Source organism: Alligator sinensis, unplaced genomic scaffold, assembly GCF_000455745.1.
Source record: "Alligator sinensis unplaced genomic scaffold, ASM45574v1 scaffold18_2, whole genome shotgun sequence".
Classification (NCBI taxonomy): domain Eukaryota; kingdom Metazoa; phylum Chordata; order Crocodylia; family Alligatoridae; genus Alligator; species Alligator sinensis.
The window spans coordinates 111,998-138,252 of NW_005842281.1; the positions used below are offsets into that span (position 1 = coordinate 111,998).

The 26,255-nt window shown below is 43.2% G+C and overlaps 1 protein-coding gene across 1 annotated transcript in view; it reads left to right on the forward strand.

The window, feature by feature from the left end:
- Positions 1-26,255, forward strand: part of PGR (progesterone receptor) — a 99,994-nt gene that overhangs the window by 63,072 nt on the left and 10,667 nt on the right. The window contains exons 4-6 of the mRNA XM_025209313.1: positions 3,138-3,440; positions 18,984-19,128; positions 23,029-23,159. Of these exons, the coding sequence (XP_025065098.1) occupies positions 3,138-3,440; positions 18,984-19,128; positions 23,029-23,159 (579 nt within the window). The remainder of the gene's footprint in view (positions 1-3,137; positions 3,441-18,983; positions 19,129-23,028; positions 23,160-26,255) is intronic.

A 26,255-nucleotide genomic window follows, 5' to 3' on the forward strand; every position in this document is an offset into this window, starting at 1 on the left:
TGTGTCCTGCCTGTGGCAGGGGGTCAGGCTAGATGATCTCTTCAGGTCCCTCCTGACCCTAGCTACTATGCAACTAAGAGGTGTGCTGTCACGTACAGAGGGGTGCTATGACCTACCTCCTTCAGTACATTTGTGAATCTGAAACCCAAATTTTATGCCAGCCGTAACTGTTTCTTTCTTTTTTACAATCCACCTTGAATTCACAAATAGTTCTATATGACTGAATTTGCATTTTAACTATATATTGTTTGCCAAACAAAACGTGCCCTGCGATAATATTAAATAGAATAAAAAAGAAGGCAAAGAGGCTAGAGAGATGCCTCTGTCTTCCTTATTTATGATAAAATAGGTTCCATTTACAAATTTCAAGTTCACAGAATGATTTGCTCTCCTTCAAACTGAAGTATCATCCATCTAAAAGCATGGTATACTGATTCCATTTCAAATGATAATTTGCATCATCCATTTTGCAGCAATACTTTTTTGTCAGGCTATGCACCATAAAAACTTTCAAAAGCTGAAGCTTAATCCATCCACATAAATACAAAAGTTTATGTTTCTATTACTTTTATTTTTTCCCTTTTTTGCATTCACCTTTGTATATACCCACTTTAGTGTCATTAATATCATAGTGCTTAGGGTCGGAAGGGACCTAAACAGGTCAACAGGTCCGACCCCGTGCCCTGGGCAGGAATGAGTGCTGGGGTCATAACACCCTAGCTAAATATCTATCCAGCTTCCTCTTGAAGACTCCCAAGGTAGAAGAGAGCACCACCTCCCTTGGGAGTCCATTTCAGAGCCTGGCAGCCCTAACCGTAAAGTAATGCCTCCTGATGTCCAGCCTGAACCTTTTCTCTAACAATTTGTGGCCATTATTCCTAGTAACCCCTGATGGTTCCCTGGGGGAACAGAGCCTCACCCAATTTCCGCTGGTCCCCGCCTTGTGAGTTTGTAAATGGCCATCAGATCCCCTCTCAGCCTTCTCTTGTGGAGCCTGAATAGATTCAGGCCCTTTACCCTCTCTTCATAGGGCCTGACCCGCTGCCCGTTGACCATGTTAGTAGCCCTTCTCTGGACCCTCTCAGTGCTAGCCACATCCCTCTTGAAGTGAGGTGCCCAGAACTAGACACAGTACTCCAACTGTGGCCTGACCAGTGTCACGTAGAGGGGAAGGATCACCTCCCTGGACCTGCCTGTGATGCATCTGTAGACTCACGCTACCCAAGGTGTGGTTAGCCTTACTGACCGCTTTCTCTACAATGGTTCCAAGATCCCTTTCTGCCACCATGTTGACAGGAAGGGTGGTCCCTAGTCTATAGGTGTGTTGCGGGTTTAGGGCTGGTTTCCTGAAGCTCCTGGATCCTGGTGGGACCAAATAAAAGTTCACCACCAGAATTGAAATCAAAGCTATGAAAGGGCCATGCATTCCCAACCTCATTAGTTCCACTATTCCCCTCAGCTTGTTGAACTTGCAAAACCTTCGCCATGCCTGAAGTGATATCTGGGGTTTTACAGCCTCAACTATCACCTTGTTATTTTTTTAAAATTAGAAATTGGAAGATGTAAGTGTTTTATGCATGCATACATTCATTGGCAAAAGGTTTGGATGTTGTTAGAACAGTGATATGTTAAAAAATAGTGACCAGCACATGGTATATGCATTTCCATGCAGCATTCTTATACTTGAATTAGTCTGTATTGCTGTATTTATGGCTAAGTACAGACAGTCAAAAAAGGCCAAGACTGAATCTATTAAATCTTCACAGGTTACTCTAAACTGCATGGATTAAATTGGTAAGCAAGTAACAGACATTCACTTTTGATTCTGGAAATGCAGTTGCAGATTTGCAGTGCCCCAGGTCTAAAGTCAGGGGGTGCTAGAGCATGCCTCCCTGCTTAGCTGTAGCAGATAGCGTGGGGCAGGGCTAGTCCCCCAGCCTGCGAGGGAGAGTTTGCGGGGGGAGGGCGGGAGGGTGCAAAGCATCCCAGGATGCTGTGGAACTGTGAATTAACTTGAATCTGGAGGGGATCTGGGACAGAAGTTCAATAAACCAATTTAACGTAAATCAGTTAAGTCTGATATGTCATCCATCCAGGTTTATCTTACTAGTTTCAGCCACTTTGAAAGCAGTGCATATGCACTGAACTTCTGTTGTGTTACGTATTTGAACTGGTTTTTGATCATGTATGCTGGTTTATGTGTAATTTCTGTCCCTAGCCTATATGTTAGCTAAGTTGGCTCTACCTAAAGTGAACTATACAGTATGCCTCCAGAATGTTTGCACAATAGAAATCTGAAGAGCTACTATCTAAAGTACTGTACATATATTTACTCTAACATTTTTCCTGGCTTGACATCTAGATGTAATACTTGTACTTACTTTTTAAGGGCAGTTCTGCAATGTTTCTTTAGTTAATGTTCCTCGGTTTACATTATTTGGAGTTGTATACCACCAGATAGGCAAAGAGGCAGTTTTTAAGGAAAGTTCATTTACTAATAAATTTTTTGTGGATATTGCCTCTGGTATCCTCAACACTTGTACATTTCCCCCTAACCCACAGTTTTTCATTTTCATTCTGTTTCTGGGTTTCCCAGGGGGAATTCTGGCAATTTAAGCCATAATGGAATTTAGCTGAGAGAGAGAATTGCTATCTCTGTGTGTGGAAGTGGGGAGCAAGAAGCTTCTATCTATATCAAGAAATAAGTTGCATTTTTCTGAGGGCAGAAGAAAGCAATGGAGCAGTATCATTAACTTGCATTCAGCAAAAATTGAATTGCAGAGCCAGTTGGCTTGGCAGTAAACAGGATAGTGGGAACTGAACCAGAAATACTTTAGCAGGTTGCAGTAACCTTGGCCATGATGACAAGCATAATGGAAGGGTGCCATAAAATGTCCTAATGTATTCTATTTTGTTTCTTTCTGTTTCTCCCTCAAAGGAAAAAATAACTTGAAGAAGTTACTACAAATCTTTTAAATTATATAACGTAGAGTTTTAAAAGAAAGCAAAATAGAAGAAAAACCCAAGAGACAGGTCTGCAGTTTCCACATAGAGATTAAAAGTGTAATCTAGCACTACTAGAAGGTGTATGTGCTTTGTGCTAGGTTTTTAAATATTCTGTTCTTTTTTTTTTTCAGGTCGAAAGTTTAAAAAGTTTAACAAAGTCAAAGTTGTGAGGACACTAGATGTTGCACTACAACAGTCTTCAGGCCTTCCAGAAGAAAACCAAGCTCTAGCCCAGAGGCTATCCTTTTCTCCCAATCATGATATACAGTTTGTTCCCCCATTGATAAGTGTCCTACAGGGCATTGAGCCAGAAGTTGTCTATGCAGGTTATGACAACACGAAACCTGAAACACCAAGTTCTTTACTGACCAGTCTAAATCAGCTATGTGAGAGGCAACTCCTTTCTGTAGTCAAGTGGTCTAAATCACTACCAGGTAACAATATATTTTATATATACTTTGAATCTTAGGGAAACAAATATATATCATAGGCTAATTGTCAAAAAATATATTGTCTGTGGACTAAAATAAGACTGGGCGCATCTACACAAGACGTTTACTGCAGAGTTGCCTAATTAGCTCTACAGTAAACACCTCAGCGTCTACACATGAAGCACTATTAGGATTGAGTAAACTAACTAACTCTGTCATAGGTTAGTACTTGTAAACACAAGCACTATCCTGCGGTGGAGATTTTTACTTCACAGCAACGTATGTGTAGACGCTGATGGGGCTGGCTGGGGCGTGAGGGTGCTGCAGTGTTGGGGCTGCCTGCTGGCTAGCCTTAAGAACATCTTTGTGCTCCAGCCAGCCCATTTGCACCATGTTGAGCCAGGTTGGAGCAGCCCTGGGACTGGCAGGCTGACCCCCCCAGAACCCGTGCCAGCCAGGAATGCTCCAACCTGGCTCAACACACTGCGGCCCCAGCTGCACGTTCAAACATGCTGTCCAGGAGCAATAAACTGTGGCATTATATGCACAACAATTTATTGCTGTGCATTAATTGCATGTGTATATGTGCCTACAGAAATGTAGGACTTACTTCTTCATTTGTTTATCTTATTTCCTTCTAAATCTTGAATATATCTGTTGATGAGATTTGATATTTACACAGTTGTGGTTGAGAGGTCAACATGAAGATAAACATGCTTGTAAATTTCAGACTAAACTTGAGTTATACAGTCATAGTGATGTAGGGCTGGAAGGGACCTCCAGAGGTCATCTAGTCCAACCCCCTGCCTAAGGCAGGTTCATCCCTACCCAAATCATCCCGTACACCCATAATCTAAACTCTGCATAAGACTACCTTCAGCAGTGACACAACATAGACATAACACCCTAACCTGCCACAGGTAAGGCAGTGGAACCACAGCAGCCAATGTCCTGCTTCTATAAAAGGTTGTCAATATATGCTCAAGAGGTCTTGGTAGCGGGCCATGCCCCCCACTACATAGGAAGGCAAAGACCCCCACAGTCCATACCAATCTGACCATGGGGTAAAACTCCTTCAGTACTCCAAATATGGTGATGTGGAGGGGCAAGACCCTCTAGCCACGAACCTCATACTTTGCTCGTAGCAGAGAATGGGCACACCCCAGTTGAAGTCCCCAGTCTTAGCTGTAGCCAGCACCCTATGCCTCTGAGGAGGCTTACAAACACCGTGAAACAATAGCAGAAAAAGAGGTGTGCAGGGGGTGCAACCAGCAAAGCCCAGAAGTATGGGAAATACTCATGACAGAAAATAGGCATAGCTTTGCCTAGATCATCCCTGGCCAGTGGCTGTCCAAACTCTTCTTGAACACCCACAGTGATGTAGAGTCCATAATTTCGCTAGGCAATGTATTCCACTGCTTCACTGTTCTATCAGCATAGAAGTTTTTCTGGATATCCAGTCTAAATGTACTTTGCTACAACTTCCAGCCATTGGTCTACATCCTCCACTCTATAGTAAGAGAAGAATGGTGCTTTCCCTCTTCTCTTGGCAGCCCTTCAAGTATTTGAAGACTGTTATCATGTCCCCTCTTAAGTGACTTTTCCACAAGCTGAACATGCCTAGCTCCTTCAGCCTCTCCTCATCTAATTTGCCTTCTACGCCTTTGATTATTTTGCCCACCTCTAGACCCTCTCTAACTTCTCCACATCCAGACAAGTGTCACCTGTTTTATATTTGTGTTTTTCATTATCCTGAAGTTTAGCACTTTGCATTTGTCCACATTGAACTTCATCCTGTTAGCTCTAGTCCAACTTTTCTATCTGTTGAGATCTTTCTAAATCACTCTGCATTCTCTAAAATGTTCGCAATCCTTTCCAGTTTTGTGTCATCTGCAAACTTGCTCAAGCTTTCTATACCAGCATCCAAATCATTAACAAACATGTTGAGCATTGGGCCCAGGACAGACACTCCACTCAAAACTTCCATCCATCCTGATGTGGACCTGTTAATAATGACCCTTTGTTCATAGCTTTTGAGCCAGATATCTATTCAGCTTCTAGCAGTTTTATCTCACACATTTCTCCAATTTGTTTTTAAGAAAGTCACATGGGACTTTGTCTAAAGCCTTGCTGAATCTTTATTAGGCATCTGACTACAGATTAATTTTTTTGAGGCATTTTGCATTTGAAGCATTTTAGAAACTCCTTGTGCAGCTACATTGGTCTCTTTCCATTCTTCTTGTGCTTTCATTGTGTCAGGGCAATTTCTTGTTGGGCTTCCAATACTGTGTCCCTTAGAAGCTTCCAGCCTTCCTGGGCATCTGTATTTTCAATCAGTCCTCCAATGATATCATGCCTATTAGCTCCTTGAGTCAAATGAAATCCACCGTTTTGAAATCTAGCATCTTAATTTTGCTGACCTCATGCTTTCTCTGTCTGAGGATCTGGAATTCTCATGTGTTGTGATCATTTCTTCCCAAGTTACCCACATTCTCAACTAGTTCTTCCCTGTTGGTCAGGACAAGATCCAAGATAGATGATAAATAGATTAGTTGACTCACTGATTTTTCACCATTCTTCCCTTTCTTTATTTTAAACAAATATGTAGAGCACCTGAAATCTTTTATACACTTTTCATCAGTTGCATATCTGGGATTTAAATAGTTACTGTGGTAAAAAGAAAGTGAGTTTCTGTCTATGGAACTGGCTCCATGTACACAAAAATGCCAGTTTTAAAAAAAATGATGTTTAATATGTCAATGTATGATCTAACTATTACATTATAAGCAGGGGTAGATACAGGGGGGATTCAGTGGTGCAGTTATCCACCACCCCCACATTAACAGTATGGATCACCTGCCAGTGGATCTAGTTCCTGACGGCCATAGACACCTGGATCCCCTGCAGAGTCCAAGGTGTGGCTAGAGCCCCAGGCTGGCTAGGGATATTTGGGAGGCCAAATAGAGAGGTGAGAAAGTGGAGAACTGCCCACCACTGCCACTGTCCCTAGCAGACCATGGGTGGGGAATGTCCCATGACTGCTCCCACCCCAATCCAGCTGAAGGCTGTTAGGAGCAGCTGCATGGGGTCCTGGGCTTGTTGGCAGTGGGTGGGTCCCTGCTTCTAGTCCCCTCTGTCAGGTTTCTGCCACCAGTCAGGGGGCTTCAGCTATGGAAAATGGCTATGCAGGATGCCAGTCTGGGATGGAGATGACAGTGGCAGAAAATGGTCCACCCTTCAATTGCCTGTTCTTGGCCAATGGGGACCTGGGAGCAAGGCCAGGAGCTAGAAGGAGAAACCTGTCTGCTACCATTGCTGTCCATGGGTAAGGCTGGCACCTTGTGTAGTGGCTCAGTTCAGGCCTGATTTGGTGTGGGGCAGGAGCAGCCCTAGGGCTTCCTCATCCCTGGGTTAACCCATGGCAGTAGCACCAGTGGGCAGGACTCTCCCTTCTTACACCCATGGGAAACACCTGCAGGAGAGAGGGAGTGGGGATTGAGAGTGCAGGTGGTGCCCAAAGCAAAGTTAGGGGCAGGAGAATTGTATCTGCTTTGAGGGCTCAAAAAAAATCTCTAACAGCTACTGCTGCATTGTGGTATGACAATGGGTGGGGTGGGGGGATGGGGAAGGGTGGGGAGTACAGACACCCGTGCAGCAGCAGTTACACTCACCTGATCACTCTGGATCCTGGATCCACCCATGATTATAACCAACTTCAAATCAAATCTGCCCCTCACCCAGTTTTTCCTACACACCCCAAAATATACCATTTTAAAAACATCTAAAGTATAAGCAACTCTTCTGGTTTTATAAACACAGGTCATTTAAGCCCTGGTTCAAGACTTTTTTTGAATTCCCACGTTTTCTATTGGCTCCAGAGGACTTTGGATGAGCCCCATAGAGAATCATTTTTTCAGCCTTAAATAACATATGTATGAAAAATACTTTAAACCAGCAATATTCTTAGATGTTATAGATCTGCAACATTAATGATAATGATAATAAGCAAAGTAGGGATTTGCTTATCGTGAGTTTAATAAAGAACACATGTCAAGAAAAATGTTTATATAATTGCAATTAATATCTATTTTCACTTATATGTTAGAATGATAAAAGAAGTTGTTTTCTGTTTGGGGAGAGCAGATCATGAAGGAAGAGTAGCACTGTTAGTGGAACACAGTGGGCCTGAGATAGAAGAACCAGTCAGAGCTGTCATAGTGGTACTTATCTCATAATTTTTTGTAAGAATTAAAAAATGGTTGGAACCTACAATGTGTACTATCTTGTTCAGGTAAGCCAAGTCTACATGTAAGCCTGCCCAGTATTTTCGTTGTAAATTTTAGGGAAAACATTTTTTCCCCCAAATATAATTCAGTAATTAAAAAAAATCCTTAAACTATTATTATCCTTACATAATATCACAGCAAGTTAAGGAAGTATGTGTTGGGTGAATGGACTATAAGGTAGATAGAAAGCTGGCAGGATTGTCAGGCTCAACACTTAGTGATCAATGGCTCAATGTCTAGTGGGCAGCTGGTATCAAGCCGAGTGCTGGTTTTGTTCAATATCCTCATTAACAGTCTGGAAGATGGAATGGAGTGCACCCTCAGCAAGTTTGTGGATGACACCAAGCTGGGGGGTGTAGTAGACATGCTGGCAGGTAGGGCTAGGATTCAGAGTGATCTAGACAAATTGAAGGATTGGGCCAAAAGCAATCTCATGAAGTTCAGCAAGGACAAGTGCAGAGTCCTGCACTTAGGACTGAAAAATCCCATGCACTGCTACAAGCTTGGGGCCAACTGGCTAAGCAGCATAGGTCCTGGGGTTTACAGCGGACAATAAGCTGAATATGAGTCAGCAGTGTGCCCATGTTGGCAAGAAGACTAACAGCATACTGGGCTTCATTAGTTGGAGCATTGCCAACAAACGGATGGAAGTTATTATTCCCCTCTATTCTGCACTGGTCAAGACACACCTGAAATACTATGTCCAATTTTGCCCCCCCCCCACCTCCCCCCCCGGTCACACAAAGGACCTGGACAATGAAAGTGGTTAGGGGGCTGTGGGGCACATAACTTCCAAGGAGAGTCTGAGGGAACTGGACTTATTTAGTCTGCAGAAGACTGGGTTTATTTAGTGTGAGGTGTGATTTGATAGCAGCCTTTAAATACCTGGAAAGTGGTTCCAAAGAGGATGGAGCTGGACTTCTCTCAGTGGTGGCAGATGACAGAACAAGGAGCAATGTTCTCAAGTTGCAGCACAGGGAATTTTAGGTTGGATATTAGGAAAAACTTTCTCACTAGGAGGGTGGTGAAGCACTGGATCAGGTTACCTAGAGAGGTAGTGGAATGTCCATCCTTGGAGGTTTTTAAGGCCTGGCTTGAAAAAGGCTTGGCTGGGATGATCTAGTTGGGGATGGTCTTGCTTTGAGCAGGGGGATTGGACTAGATGATCTACTGAGGTCCCTTCCAACCCTAATTTTCTATGATTCTTTGATTCTAGATGATTCTATGAATGGAGTCAAACAAGAAAAGAGCGAAAGCACAAGGTGTACTAATGTACTAAAATAAAAGCTACATTGAAACTTTACTGTTTTTATTCCTATCATTAGTAGATGTTACTACTTACCAAATTGACATAGTTAAAAACCTAGCTCTAAATGACAGAATATAAAATTACCAAATTTTCATGAAAAAAGCATGAGTAAAGCATTGTAATTGAAAGTATGCAAAAATATATATAGTACAGTGGCTTAACTTAATAAAGAAGCATTTATGGTTTTTGTGATACTGCCCATATTATTAATATTGGATGGGGGTTGTTACTGCTAAACTGTAATATTAAGATAAACTGCCACCAGTATGATAAGTTACCAGTATGGTAACTGATTCCTTTTTATCGTAAATTCCTTAGAGAGGAGCCCAAAATGTGAAGCTGCTAAAAGAGCATAATTGGTATGTGGGGCAGTAAGTAACTGTAGTACTGACATATACTTTCCATAAGTTTCCTGTTCCCTTTAGCATTTCAAAGATCACCATGCCTTCTATTAAAATTAAGTGATGCAGAATGCACTCTGTGAACCACTTTTGTGAAACAGCACTGCTTTAGGAGTAGACGTAGGAGCTGATAATTGCTATGTGGCTAAAGATTGTGGGCTAGGTTCACTGGCAACATAACTCCTAGTGTAAGCTAAACTTAGTGTAAATTCTGAGCTACTGTGGTGATAGGCATTGTAGATGTTTCTGTATAGTAAGCTGTAACCAGTGTAACTTGAACAGATTTGGCATTTACAAAATATGCAAAGAAAATGTGACTTATATTTGATGTATTCTGTTTGGAACTGTGGTTCTGGTGCCAGAACCATTAGCAGAAATGCAGTGTATGTTAAAGTGCAGGAGGGTGTGAAGATGAGGAAGAGGTTGTTAATTTGCATCCTCCTCCTACTTTTCCTTTTAAACCTCTACCCCAAATGTATCAATCTCACTATGTAAATTAGATACTCACTGGGGATCCCCACCCCATACTGGTGAACAAGTTAAGAGGCTGTGACTTGGATGACTACACAGTCCGATGGGTGGCGAATTGGCTGGAGGGCCGCACCCAGAGAGTCGTGGTGGATGGGTTGGTTTCGACCTGGAAGGGTGTGGGAAGTGGGGTCCCACAGGGTTCAGTCCTTGGACCGATACTCTTTAATGTCTTCATCAGTGACTTGGACGAGGGAGTGAAATGTACTCTGTCCAAGTTTGTGGATGACACAAAACTGTGGGGAGAAGTGGACACACCGGGGGGCAGGGAACAACTACAAGCAGACCTGGACAGGTTGGACATATGGGCGGAAAACAACAGAATGCAATTCAACAAGGAAAAATGCAAAGTGCTGCACCTAGGGAGGAAAAATGTCCAGCACACCTACTGCCTAGGGAATGTCCTGCTGGGTGGCATGGAAGTGGAAAGGAATCTTGGAGTCCTAGTGGACTCCAAGATGAACATGAGTCAGCAGTGTGACGAAGCCATCAAAAAAGCCAATGGCACTTTATCGTGCATCAACAGATGCATGACAAATAGGTCCAAGGAGGTGATACTTCCCCTCTATCGGGCGCTGGTCAGATCGCAGTTGGAGTACTGCGTGCAATTCTGGGCGCCGCTCTTCAAGAGGGATGCGGATAACCTGGAGAGGGTCCAGAGAAGGGCCACTCGTATGGTTAAGGGCCTACAGACCAAGCCTTACGGGGGCAGGCTACAGAAACTGCGTCTATTCAGCCTCCGCAAGAGAAGGTTGAGAGGCGACCTTGTGGCTGCCTATAAGCTCATCACGGGGGCACAAAAGGGAATTGGTGAGTATTTATTCACCAAGGCGCCCCCGGGGGTTACAAGAAATAATGGCCACAAGCTAGCAGAGAGCAGATTTAGATTGGACATTAGGAAGAACTTCTTCACAGTTCGAGTGGCCAGGGTCTGGAACGGGCTCCCAAGGGAGGTGGTGCTCTCCCCTACCCTGGGGGTCTTCAAGAGGAGGTTAGATGAGTATCTAGCTGGGGTCATCTAGACCCAGCACTATTTCCTGCTTATGCAGGGGGTCGGACTCGATGATCTGTTGAGGTCCCTTCCGACCCTAACATCTATGAATCTATGGGGATGTCTACACAAGATGTTTACTCAAAATTAGAGCAACTTGGTGCACAGTGGGCATGTCTACATATGTGGTAGACTGCGCAGTTGTTACTGCACAGTTGTTTAGTACATGCTTAAGTGGCCTTACTGTGCAGTCCCGTCACGGTATGGTTGTTTTTAGCTGCTACTGCTCAGTAGCACGAAGCTACTGTGCAGTAGTGTCGCCATCCTGGTTCATGCCCAGTGATGTTATGTCACCATAGCAATGAGCTCTGCGCAATAGGTTGTTGCTATGGCGACGTAGCATCTCATGTAGATGCACCCAGTAAGAGTTACTTTCTATGTGTGCAGACACTTATTGTATAGTAATTTGCTCTAATTGTGAGTAAATTTGCTAGCTGTAAATACAAGTAGCAAATTTACTCAGGAGTAATTACTGCACTGTATAGCATGTGTAGCTGGCAGACCAGGAACAAATGTACCCCCAGTCAGCCAGGGGTGGGATATTTTTCTCTGCCCTCAGGATCTGCCTGCAGTCAGGGTGGGCTCCACCACCTGAGTCCTGGGAGGTTCAATGTCCCCCTGCCCCAGCAGCAGAGAGCTCCCAGCCCACAGTCCCCAATCATGGAGCTGGGGCTGGGAGCTCCCTGCTGCCAGGGCAGGGGGACATTGTCCCTACCTGGGCTCTGGTGGCAGAGCCCACCCCTGCAGCAGGCAGCTCCCAGTGGCAGGGGAAAACCTCCCAGCCCCCACCAGCAGACAGCTGTCTCATGGCCTGGTGATACCTTCCATCTGGAACCCAGGGAAAGGCTAGAGCTCCCTCTGACTGTTGCAGGGGTCTGGTGTAGGGCTAGCAGGAGGCAGGGAGCAGACTGCTATCATGAGCAGCAAAATCTGCTCCTGCTTCCCCATGTGTATACTCCTGCCTAGAGTCTCTAGAGTTAATCCACCCAGAGCATTTGCATGTGTAGATGTGCCCACTGTGTATATAGAATGTGTGTCCAGGTCAAAGGTCTGCTATAGCCTTTTGAACCATAGGGCTTGTCTAGTTAATTCACACCATTTTCTATAGCTAAGAGCACAAAAGAGAATGATGTGACTAGCACTAGAGCTAGCCACCCTGGACTTCAGCTGAATCCAGTAGTGGGAGTTTTAGGCACAATTCTGGAGCAGGGGTCAGAGGCACATTTCTGGAGCCATAGCAAGGCACCTTAACCCCTCTGCCAGGAATGGACTTGGGGGCTTGTGGGTGCAGCGGTACAGTTGCTTTCCCCCTTTCATTCCTGGTCCACCCAAACTTTCAAACCAGCTCTGCTCCACCCAAACTTTAAAACCAGCTGCCTGGGAGGGCAGCTGCATTACTATTCTATGCAGGCTGTTGAAACAAACTGACTTCATGGCTCATTACCATCTCCCTGGTTTCTGTTAATCTCTCTACTCCACAGGTGTTAACAACCTTCTTTCCTTTTTAAATGGTCTTGATGCTCCACTATTAAAGCTTCTTTTCTTCTGCAGTTTTGCTGTCTGTTAGCCTTTCCTGGTAATGTCTTTTTTATTGCACAGCCCTGCAGACTGTTTTTAGTTCTAATAATAACCTGGGTATGAAAATGACTGACAATGAAGTACTGGAGGTACTGTCAAGATGCTCAAGAAACCCCAGTTTTGTTTTATAAATCTGAATAAGGCATGTACATTTAACTATAATTACTACAGGAGTAATGGCACAACAAATTTTGACTATTTTGACTATTTTTTGCCTAGCGTGCTATGTTGGTTTTTTTTAAACTTATCAGGTTTACTTGAGTACAAGATGATCCTTAATGTAAGATGACCCCCAATAATTAGAGTCTACTCAAAGAACAGAAAATGTATATTTATTGTAATTTACCATGGAATGTAAATATTGGGGGATCATAAATTCCACCCCCCTTCCCAACTACTGCAGGTGGTGGAGAGTGAGGTGATGAGGGAGGTAGTAATGGGACATATGGTGGGAGACAGTGAGGGGGGCAGTAGGGAGGGCATGTGGTAGGGCAGGTAGGGGGGCAGTAATGGTGAAGGCATTGGGGCAGGCAGTGAGGGAGGCAGGTAGCTTGTCTGTACTCTGTACTTCCTCCCATTTTGCCTGCCCACCCCAGCCTCAGGTTGCCCTTTTCCCCTTTCTCCCATCTTCACCCCCAAAGTCTCTCCCCAGCTACCTACCCGTCAATCCCACCGCCCCACCCCCCTGTTACCTTTGCTTCACACTGGGAGTATCCATTCATGCTGCACATGGCTACAGACCACTCCCATAGCAACATCTGCCCCCCCACTACTATGGGTACTGCTGTTATGGGGCTGAGCTGGAGCCATGCTCTGTGCCCCAGCTGCAGCAGGGATGGAGCCTGCTGGCAAGGAACAAAGGTAAGGAGTTCAGCAGATGGGGAAAGAGAAGGAGAAGCAATGTGGGGGGGAAGGGGAGAGACTGGGGGCTGCAGGGGAGGAGCGGCAGGGCATGCAAAGACAGTGTGAGAGCAGGCGGCAGCCATTCTCCAACTCCAGCCCCAACCCTGAGTTGGGACTGGAGCTGCAGCAGCTGCGTGCCTCCCCAATATCTTGTGCTCAGTTATAAGACACATGGTAAATGGTGCAGGGACAGGACAGTACGGGATGGGACCATGTCTTCTAATCCAGTAAATACGGCAATATATATGTGGCAGAGCACAGGGTGTGTCTGCCGCTTTAAGGGCCTGGAGCTGGCAGCCTCCAGGTGCCTGATTAGGGCAGCCATTTTGGAGACAGCGGCTGGCCATTTTAACAAGGCCGGAGGCCAGGCAGCAACATCGTCTGGTCGGAGGGCTGCTGAGATCACCCGGAGGTAAGGGGGAGCTGCAAGGGGTTGGTAAGGAGGCTCCTGGTCCTGGGTATGACCTGAAACTGCACCCTGCCGGGAGTGGGTGGCCTGGTGGGGCTCTCAGTGGCGCGGGAGCCCCCAGGAAATGCCAGGCCAGTTACTAGCCCGGTGAAAGGCTGGTCGGGGTGCCTTAACCCCTAGCTCCCACCACCGGGTGGGTAACCCTGTGTTTGTTGAGGGGCCCAGAGGGCGGACCCCGAGAGAGAGAGAGAGTGACAAGGGTGTGGTGCCGCGGTGAACCCCGGGAGAAAGGGGGTAGTGGTGCGGTGAGCCCGAGGGGATAGAGTGAGGGGCTAGAGACCCAGCCCGAAGGAGAGAGTACCCTCGACTGGCCCAAGCTGGGACCAGGACCAGGATGGTCAAAAGGGCCAGGGGCCCACCGCGAGGGACGCCCAAGAGCCGGGGGCCTGGGGTTCCGACTGGCCTGGAGGTGGGCCAGGGCTAGAGGCCAAAGGTCCTGGCGGGGGACCACACCCGAGAGGGTAAGATGGCTTCGGGGGGCTAGGTAGCCCGGTTGAAGGCGGAGAGGCCGCCTGATTGGAGGGATCACAGAGGGGTCCTGTTTGGATGATTCTGGGGCCCAGTGTGGGGCTGGTGAAGATAGGAACAGCAAGATGCCATCTGCGAGGCTTGGGCTGCGGTATTGGGGAGGATAGGAGCCGCAGAGCGCCCCCTGGCATCGGTGCATGACAATGGGCAGCCTCCCGCTTAAATGACATCGATATATGAATCCATTATTATCAAAGGCTTGGCGGGTGAGATAGGTGGGCAGTTGCCCAAGGACAGGTGGGCGGGCCATGAAGAGCTCTGCCCTGAGTAGGCCCCCTGTCACGGTGACAGGTGGGCGGGCCACAGAGCTCGGCCCCAGGAGGCCCCTTGTCACAATATAATGTAGCAAAATAGTGCACGCTTCAGTAGTTATATTGGTTTTTGCTTTGATCTTAAACTGAATAACATAGCAGTAAGCATCTACCATATTAGCAAAACTTTCAGTTTCTTTCCAACTGGAGAAAAATGTGTGTGGTGTTATATGTGATGATGCGCCACACCATCTGCACCCTTGCTTTTCAGAATCCTAGATCCACCCATGCACTCTGCCATTTTGCCTCAGAAATTAATGTATCATCTGCCATTTATATATTTATCATACTCCTACTTCTGATCAGTACATTTAACCATTTATTCAGTTGTTACTGAATTTTCGTTTAGAAACTTTAACTAGGCATTCACATACTCCAGGATCAAACTGGTTTAATATACCTTGAAGGCAGGGAGGTTTATAAACAGTATTACTGAAGACACTTCAGGGTTAGGAAGCCAAATGTATTCATTATGCAATGGCATAGCTTTGATCTTTTTTGTGCACACCAAAGAGATATAATTCTCTTTGGTGCTCTCAAACCACAATGTATAATAATCTAGACGGAAAGAAAGATTTTACCTACTAGAAGACTGGTAAAGTCTCTCTGAAAATGCTATGAGAAAGTTGTTCTGAGATTAAATTACAATCCAGTGATTGCAACAGATTGAAGCAAAAACTGTCAATATTGATAGTTAAATTAGCGGTTAATTATTAATTCTTAGAATGCCCAATTCTTATCTCAGATAGCTTCATCTTAGTAAATAATGTCCTGTGTCAAGGAGAAAGTATTGATTTTAAATTGCTGAAGGCTAAAGTCAAAAGGAGCAAATGCCTTCCATGTATTTGATGGAACAAGGATACTTGCAATTGGATGTTTATTATAGTTACTTCATTTATGTAAATATTGAAGAGGATAAAATTGGCTATGTCGATTAATATTGTTAACACTCATATATTTGTTAAACGTAATTAAAATACCATTATTGATTCCTAAAGTAAGTACCTAGTCATAGCCTTTAATTTTTTTTTCTATTTCATCCTTTCAGGGGTAAACCCAAGAAAGAGAATAAAAATTTGGGGAAGTTTAGCTACCCAAGCCAAGTAGCTAGTGATAGTTCAAAAGATTACAAGCCAAACATTTTATATGCATAGGTCTCATCTAACTTGCACCATGAGTGCCCAAATGCAAAATTGTAATTTTAAAAATCTTTTAGGTGCCTACCACCTAACCCTTGAGACACCTAATGTCTATGTGTGTTTGATATTAATCATTAAAATGCACTAATTGATTCAACTTCTGCTTTAGAGTTTGCCCAGAAATTCCTCAGTCTTAATTATGTGAAGTGCACTGATGCTTAATCTCATCTGTATGCCCTATCAGGATTTACAAACTATGCATTCCTGTACCTGGCTCATCTGAAGTGCTTGATCCAATAGTTATTCTCAGAAGTCTAACAGATCAGCCTACAAATAAAACATAGCCTGAGGTGATGCATCTCTTTCTTTCCAGTAACTCAGCAGTTAAATCACTTACTCAAGATGTGAGAGACCAAGGTTTAATTCTTTTCTCTACCAAAGGGAATTTAAATTCATACCTTCCACCTCATAGGAAATTATCCTAACTAGCAGCTGTAAGTAGGGTGACCATAAGGAGGTCTGGGACAACCAGGACTTTCATCCCTGATATCCAGGACACAACACCCACCCCTGACTCTCACAAGCTGTCAGGGAGCCAGGCTGCCTTCTGGGCAGGCAGCCATGCCTGCCTGCTGCTTGCATGCTGGGCAGCACCCATGGGCAACTGGTGCCTCTTGAGCCAGGGGAGGCACGTGCTCCCCCTGACACCAGCCAGTGACTGAGGCTGATTCCACTGATCAGGAGGGTGTCCCTCTGCAGCCAAATCATAGTGACCGAGGGGGCGGGGGTCCCTCGTGGCCGATTGCATTAATGGTTGCTGATGACCCCACTCCCCGGTGCTTGCAGGGGGGCATCAGCACTCCCGCCTGCCCCCCTGCCTGCCAGCTAAACAGGGAGCATGGCCTGACAGACAGTGCACCGGTGCTCTCAGGACATGCACCCGCTACGCGTCCGCACTGGTCACACCACTCAGACTCTGCACGCCTGCATTTCTGGGACACCCACTAGAAGTCTTCTCAGTCAGCCGGGACCAGCTTCTTAAATCTGGGACTGTCCAAGCTAAACCAGAACTTATGGTCACCCTGGCTAGGGACAGACATACAAAAAGCCCGAGCCTGAATTGATTTAATCTTTGCAGGTTAGTCTAATCTGCAGAGACTGAACCAATTTGCAAGTGAATAGATATTTACTTTTGATTTGGGAAATGTAGGCACATGCCTTCAGTGTCTCAGGCTAGAATCTGGGGGCACTAGAGCAGCCCTCCCTTCCCTTTTACAGTGATGAGCTGAGGGGGGCGTGGCCAGGCCCTGGCAGGACACTATGATTAGGGAGGGGTTTGAACCCCGACACTGGCCTGCACAGTCCTCAGCTGGGGTGTGCCTGAAGGGGGAGGGGGAAGCAGCCAGGCTTTCTTGCACTTGCTACTCAAGGGGTGGGAGTGTTGCCAGATCCTGGCCCATGGCTAGCACTTGGAGGCAAAGAGAGGGGGGGTGTTGGGAGGGAGGACTGCTTTTGTGGAGTGCGTGCACCTGTTTATGATACTGAGCTTTTCAGTACCTTTTCCCTGCTTCTTCATACTGTCTGCAACAAATTGATGGAACTCGGGTCCCATGCATTGCAAACCAGGTCATTTCTCACACCTCTCCCTGTCCCCTCTTGAACACTGACAGATTGCAGCCTTTGAAGTAAACCAGCAGCCAGCAGAGAGCTTATATAACATAAAGCTTATCAGCCCATCAAGAAAACAAAAGCCCCTCTCTCACTAGTTCAAGCTCTTCATAAACAATTCCAAAGCATTTATAAGGAAGAACAGAGGAATGCTACCAACTGACCTGTTGATTAGTTCCAAAAAACTCCTAAGGGGACACTGTTCTGTCAGCCTTTATTCCAGTGAAATTGGAGACATGTACATAGCCACCTCTCAGCTAGCATGTGGGTGGTGTGGCCAAATGCTGGCTGGGGTCCGTGCTGCTAGGGCCCCTGCTGTGGGAGAGGAGGGAATCCCTGCTTGAGCAGCAAGCTGTGAGGTGAGGGGTGGAGCAGGGGGAAGCCAGGCAGATGCTGCTGTACCTCTAGTCTCCACCTCCTTCTCAGCCAACCAGAGCTCTGGCTAGGGAGGAGAGTGATAGGGCCCACTCTGCTCTCTAGAGCAGACAGCCCAGCTAAACCCAGGGCTGAAAAGCATGCTGGGATGCTGGGGGACTCTGATTTAACTTAAACCAGGAAAGGGTCTGGGACAGAAATTCCATTAACTAGTATGACCCAAATCAGTTAACTATGATACTACATTCTACCAAGTTTGTCTTAAACCAGTTTCAGCCATCTTGAAACTGGTTTATGTGCACTGAACTTCTTTTCTGTTACAGGTTTAAACCAGTTTCTGATCACTTTAACTGGTTTATGTGTAGCTTCTGTGTAACTTCACAGCCTGGTACTTACTGTGGATACTTCCACATGCCCTGTAGGGAACCCAGGCACCTAACTCATAGCTGGAGATTCTGTGACAATGTGTGGGTACATAACAATTAGACACTACAATGCTCAACATTTCAACACTGCATCCTTTGTAGATCTAGGTCCTATTGACTTGTCCATAAAAACTTAGATAAACTTCTGTTATTCTATATAGTTATCTGACATTTGAATGGACAATCACCTGAAAACAATTTATAATGTTAAATGTATGGATATTTGCTGTATAATGGATTTTATCATGATGGGTCTTAAAGAAAAATTTAAAGCCTAATTGATTTAGCTAAGAGGACTTCAGATATTAAAGCCAAGTTTTGTAGTAGTCTGATTTTCAATGAGAGTTTAACCAGATTTAATTTACTGTTAGTACTTATTAGTACTATTTAATTCATGGACAAGCAATGAAAAGAACCAGGATAGATAAGTGCTAGTATATTACATATTTCAGTTTCTTTAAAATGATGCATAGTTAGCCTTATTCAATATCTAGCACACACAAAAATACAAATACAAGTTGTATTTTGTGAAATATTTTCTGGAACATTCTTTTAACATTTTATTTGGTTTTCAGGATTCCGGAATTTGCACATTGATGATCAGATAACCCTCATCCAGTACTCTTGGATGAGTCTAATGGTGTTTGCATTGGGATGGAGATCATATAAGCATGTCAGTGGTCAGATGTTATATTTTGCACCTGATTTGATACTAAACGAGTAAGTTGGCACTTTCTGCTATTTACTAATATAATAGATGAAATACTCACCCTGCAGAAGTCAATAAGAAATTTATTTTAGTGGTGACAGAATTTCACTCAACATTTTTGTGGTGTTGTTGCATTATGTACTGTTATGTTGTGTTCAGATTTAGATAAGAATCTGATCCTATCAAAAATCAATCACCTCAGGATTGTAAAAGGATCCTAAATATTCCATTAATATCATTGTCTTCTGTAGACCCAGATGTAAAGAAATTTTGATGGTGTTTTCTTTAGGCCAGGGAAAAAGTTAAAAATAAATAAATAAATAAATAAAAATCTGTTGTTAAACCACCCCACCTCCCCTCCCCACCAAAACAGAATTCCCTCTAAATTAGTCTAAATGGAATTATCAGGGCACAAGAGTGAGAGGAGGGTTTTGTAATTGTTTGTTGGGTGGGGAAGGGAGGGATTAATAATTTGCTCACTAAAAATAGTTTTGGTGAGGTCATATTTGGTTTTGAAAACTTCATTTTTTGTGAGAGAAATATTTGGAAGTTCTCCCTGCTCCCAGCCCAAAGATCTCTCTCTCTCTCTCTCTCACACACTGTTAAAGGTACCTAAAGTCTACAGATTGATAAACTTTGGCCAATAAAGTTCAGTAGGAGCCTAAAGATCTTCTCCTGGGCATGTTCTAAATTTCTTGTCATGACAGTAGTAGCCAGCTAGGCTTCTACTCCATGCCAAAGCATGGGACTCGGAAATTAGGATAAAAAGACTGTTGCTGCTGACTTATGAGAAGGGCTCTGATTCCTAACTTCAGTTGATGACTGGGGGTGGGGAGGGATGGGGTTAAGGCACAACCCTCTATTGAAGCATTTTATGTTAGTTTTCTTATGTGGCTCACTACAATAGCAGTTAGGTACCTAGCTCTCCTCATGCACTGAAGAGGAATCTGATGTTGCTATGCCAGGGCTATCTATGTATTCTACAAAGTGTCACAATACTAAGCACTGCAATTCTATGTCTTCATGTGGATCAGGCCCAAGGACGCTGATCTTACTCTGCTGCCCCTTGTGCCCATGTGGCATCTCCTTGAAATTAATAGAACTCCACAGAATCACTGGGCTCATGCATCAGGATCCCCAGCTAAAATCCTGGCCCCGTTGAATTCAGGATCAGAACTCTCAGTAGGGCTAGAGTTTCACCCCATGGATTTACATTAGCCACTGGGAATTGCAAGCACAAGATTTGAAGAACTGATATAGTACATTGCTTTTTACTACATTAAAAGTTAGCCCTGGTCTTCATCTGCACCAGTGTCTAAGTGGCATTTTGCAATCAAACTGTCACTTCCACTTTGTTTAACTAGAGTTACTAGTCCTAGTGCTACTCTGATGGATGCACAGAGCAGCACCAGCCTCAGACCAGGAAATGAGCCAGGAGCTGATAGTTTCTAGATTAATTCCCAAATTGCTTTTTAACAATCACTACTGGAATTTATTCTGTGCATCTCTGCTAATACCAAAAAATACAGCCAAAACCATCATCATACTAGTGCTTATAAAACATGGTCACCCGTACATGATGCTTTCATACATGCATTCTTATTTCAAACATGAAAGATTAAAAATATAGATTAAAATAGAGATGAAAAGAATCAATATCCTAACATAGCAAAATATCTAAAATTATACATTTAACTAATTTAAAAGTGAGTGCAGTGTTTCAGATTTTGAACACACCTGAAGGAGTTTTTCATTTAAATTAAAATGAAAATATTTAATATATTGAGACAAAGCTGTTTATCATAGAAAATACTATGTTGTTAAGAGTGCATTTAGCTAGGATGGAATTATTTAGGGTGATATCCTATCTCCTTTTAAGTCAGTAGCAAGCCTCACTGATGGCATCAGAGCCATAATTTACTTCATATTTCATAATCTAATTTTTTTAGAATAAGGTGATTCTTTGTAAAATTAGGTTGTGCTATTGAAAATTTAAATTAATAGAGTAACATTAATATTGTTCCTTTTAATGCAGGTATTGGCAGGGTATCTTCACTGAATTTTTGTAAACTGGTACATGCAAAAATATTTACTACTGTATTTTCTCACATTCATACACTCTGGAATGTAATACCCACCTTTTTACTGGAAGGGAGAATGAAGAAAAAATGTTTTTCTAGCATTGCAGCTGCATAGAACAGGGACAGAGCTGAATTTTCAGCCAATTCACTCTCCCTTTCTTACTTAATTTAAGATTAAGTTCCTTAATCTTTAGTTTCTTACTTAACTAAAGATTAAGTTAACAAGATCCTCTATGGGTGGATCTATGATTTTGAATAGTAAAGAGTCTGCAGGGCTGTGAAATAGGAGGAGAGAAATCGGAAGAAGCTAGTAGAAAGCAAAAATTCCTGAAGAAAAATTAGCTTGATTAGTCGAACTATCAAGAACATTAAAAAGGAGAGTCAATTGTTAATACCTGTGAAGTGAAGAAGTGTGGACCACTGGGCATCTTTACATGAGTTTGGGAAGGGTGGGGTGGCAGGGAGGAGGGCAGCAGCAGCACTTTAATTAGAGCAGCTCTTGGGAGCCACTCTGATTAAAGCTCCTGCAGCATCTTGTGTATTCAGCGTCCTGTCAAAATGTTGGTGGGGGTGCTTTAACTAAAGCTTGTTCAACAAACTTCAGTTAAAGCACCCCTGCCACCATTTTTAAGCATGGGGATGCTGAATACACGTGATGCTAAGGCTGCTGGAGCATGCTTACTAGGAATTCATTGAGTGTGCTCCGACATGTGCTAACTAACATGCGTTGGAGCAAGCATCAGGCATGTGTGTAGGTGCCCATTAAGTCAACTGACTTTTTCAGCTGCCCAATAGTAATGCTACAACTGCTGCATCATGGAGCAGAAGTCAAAGCAGGGTGTTCCTATTGGAAAATTAGTTTCCCCGCTTAAAAAATGCACCCCAATTTTAAAGAGAAGCTGCATATTGTATGTGAGAAAATATGGTATATATTGAAGATTAAGTCCCTTGTTCTGCAAACTTTTATAAAGCTATGTACTCTTATGATTAGACTTATTAACTTCAATGAGACTTCATATATTTGTTAGGATAAGGGGCTAGAATTTATTTTAAAGCTTTCTTAGTGACATATTCTTTGTTGCTTGAAAGCAAATTTGATTCAGTGTTAACAATTAATAGGTTTTTTTTCAGATTTGCAATATATTAATGAAGAAGCCACGAATCTTACCATACGGAGTAAGGCAACATTTGCTAAAAGGCCCATATTTAGATATCTAAGGATAAGCTTTTCAAAAGTCCCCTTAATTTCAAAATCTCTGGTCAAAGCATTTCAATTTTTTGACTTAGGGAAGTTCAAAAAAATGGAAGGAGTTCATTACATAGGATAGCACAACAGCAGTCTTTTTCTTTCAGTTTTGTTTAGAGTTCATACAGTTCACACAGTAAGGATGTTAATGAGACCCTGGACTTGTCTTTTTACAATATAGCTAACCAATTAAGTCTACAACTTCTTAGTTCAAAATCTGAAATTATACTGGAAATAAGGAGACTGATTAAAGATACACATAGAGAATTTAGGTTTCAGATTATAAAATGGAAAGAAAAAGAAGTAGGAACATTTACATAGAAATCCATTTTAAATTTTAAACCTTGTTGCATGTTTTACTTTTTTAAAAAATATGTGTTTTTATCCACCTTTCATTTGGATCCTGTCAACTTCCAAGTAAGAGCAGAATTAGTTGACTATTACTTTCTGTTTCCCTCTCCCTCTCTCTCCCTTTCTCTCTCTCTCAAGATAAGGAATGTAGTAATTCACCCAGCAACCAGGTATTTACTCAAAAGAACCAGTGCCTGAGTTGTTTTTATTTTTACCTCTTTTCCCGGTGTAAGACAGAGGATGAAAGAGTCATCATTCTATTCACTGTGTCTATCCATGTGGCAGCTCCCGCAGGAATTTGTCAGACTACAAGTTAGCCAGGAGGAGTTCCTCTGTATGAAAGCACTGTTACTTCTCAATACAAGTAAGTAGCAAGTTAATTTTTATAACATTTTTGTTCTGCATCTCCAATCGCAAACAACAATGATAAGTCTCAGCATTCCACACAGTGTTACTTAGCATGAAAATTATGGGCTGTCTGCCCCCAAAACTGGAAGCTCTCTTTCAGCAAAAATGTCTCGGCATTCCATTAAAATATTTTGGTTAAGTAACAACCAGAAGTTCTTTGTTTGTTGCTCAAAAACTTAGTGAGAGATGCTGAATAAATTTGACGAACTGCCACACTGAGTTGTGCATTTGAAAAAAGCAATTGTGCATTGTTTCATCCAACCAGCTTTTATGACTTTAATTTACATTCACAAATAAAACCTGATACAAAACTGCAAAAATATAGTTAAATGATAACTATGACATTCTTTTAATTAACTGTTATTCTTCCTAATGAAAGGGCCAAGAACTTGCATCATAAGGTAAATAAATATTTTGCTCAGTAGGACAATAACATTAATATTAGTGGTTATTCAATGTATTCATGGAAAAAGAGGGTCCAAGTTAACCCAGGTTCATGTCCAGAACTGAATTTAGCCTACATTTCTAGCCTGGTTCTAGCCACACAGCATCCTTCCAATTATAACCTGCTGCTCAGTGGTCTGACACTTTTCAGATAAAGTAGAATTTTGTTCTCCAGAAGGTCAGTTAACTGGAAAGTCCCCTTATCTTCCCCCTCACTGTCTGGCTCATGCAGTGTGTGGCTGGCTCTCTGAGTTTGTCTAGTGGCAAACTTTCTGGGGCTGATTAAACAATGTTAGATTCCCAGAAAAATTTATTTTTCCCAGAAAAACTGGAAGGATGCTGGTTTGTTTTTTTTTTTCCAACTAATCAACATTCAACTGTATTTAGAACTTTGATCACCTTTCTAAAAGAATTTCTTTTTTAAGCACCTGTTTAATGAGGCCCTCTAATAACTAATAAAACATTAAACAGTAATTAGCCACACTTTGCAGTACTGAATTCCCTGGCTCAGACCAGAAAACAATTTAGCTGCTAAGGCTTTAGGAAAAATAAGACAAATCAAAAACTATACTTTTTAAATAGCGTTGGATTGATGTAGTTGTGATGATCCAGGAAAAACGTGAGGGGCAAGTATTTTTGTGGCTAGTATCTTGAACTAACTTTTATCATACACTTTAAATATCATTCATAAACCAGACAACATTCTCAGTTAGTATTGCCAGAAATATTTATGTGCATGAAAAGAAGGATAGCCTGTCTTTCTCCAATGGTATTTGCCTTATTTTCAAAGCTTATTTCTTTCTGTTGCAAAGAGAACACTTGATGCCATTCACAATTAATTCACACCATTAAGGTCAAAACATCAAAGATTATTATTTTGATTACCTATTTTTTGCTGTTTTATTACATTTTTAAAAGACAATACTTTGATTTAGATAAATAATACTTCAGTAGGATACTGTATCAAAACATTGGAAAATTACAATTACACCCCTACACTAAATTGAAATTATTCTCTTCAGATTTGCCATTCTTTTTTACCACCCAAGGATCCTTCACAATGTCATGGGGGCACCAGCAGAGTACAGCAAGGACTGTATTATGGGCTGACTCCAAAAGAGAAGGCTGAGAGGGGATCTAGTGGCAGTCTACAAACTAGTCAAGGGGGACCAGCAGGCACCTGTTCCCCCAAGCAATCCCGGGAGTTACAAGAAACAACGGACACAAGCTAGCGGAGGGTAGTTTCAGGCTAGACATCAGGAGGTGCTACTTCACAGTAAGGGCGGCTAGGACCTGGAACCAACTTCCAAAAGAAGTGGTGCTGGCTCCTACCCTGGGGGTCTTTAAAAGGAGGCTGGACAAACATCTGGCCGGGGTCGTTTGACCCCAGTACTCTTTCCTGCCACGGCAGGGGGTCGGACTAGATGATCTCCTCAGGTCCCTTCCAACCCTACCAACTATGAAACTATGACTGCCCACCACACAGTGCAGTGGTGGGGGGCCCATGTGGCATGATGTAGTGTGCAGGGTGTAGAGGTGTTGGCCCAGTGAGATGCCATGACAGCACAGTGCAGCATGCAGTCTGTGTGCTGTGTGGCACTCATAAATTGGACACCCCTAGCTTAATCGTTCGAGGATCCACTTGATGTGGAGAGACTGAAATTCAAATAACTCTTCTAGCCTGCATCTTCCATCAGAGTGACCTAACTACTGGCCTGTCGGGTATTATCTTGTGGGTCTCTCTCATATGTTGAAACCATTTCAGTTTGCATAACAAATTAAATATTCATTAAAGCTGGGACTGGAAACTGTCCCACATCTCAGCACCAGGAAATAAATGGTACCAAGAATTTAAGCACCTAAAGTCATAAAAAGAAATTCAGATTAATTCTGTTCCAGTGACCACAGGATCCTTTAGTACCTAAATGTTTGTATAAAAAGATCCTTAAACACCTAGACTTAGGTTTTTGAACATGCTCACAAGCACCACAGTCTGATATGTTAGGCACTGGCATATGTTCCTTTATGATCTAGGTCAGGGCTGGGGAAGTCCCTATACTTCACCTAAATCCCCAAAAAGATCTGATCCATTATGCTTATGCGCTTACATCAAGTTCAGCATGAAGTTCAGACATCTTCACTCATTGATCATTACCTACCTTTTTTTTCATAGTAGTCCTGAGGTTGCAACACTCACTGGGCACATCTACATGAGATGCTTTACTGCACAACAGACTAATTCACTGTGCAATAAAGTGTACCATCTATACATGCATGGCAATTAGGACATAGTAGATTAATTTACTACACTACTGGGTAGTCCCATCAGATACAAGCAGTATTTTACAGTAAATTACTGTGCTTAAATGCACATGTAGAGAGTGGCAGTAGGATTAGTTTACTCCAGCTCAAGTTGAGCCAGAGTATATTCAGTCCTATTAATTCCATGTGTAGATGTGCCCACTCAGGAGAAGTAAAGGGCCTAAGTTTTAGGCCCCTCCCTCAGTATGAGGGAATTTCAACCCAACATCTCTCATTTCCCAGAGCAATGCTCTAAACACCAGGCTTTGGGTTAGTCTGGATAGAGCCCTTTCACTTCTCCTGCTGA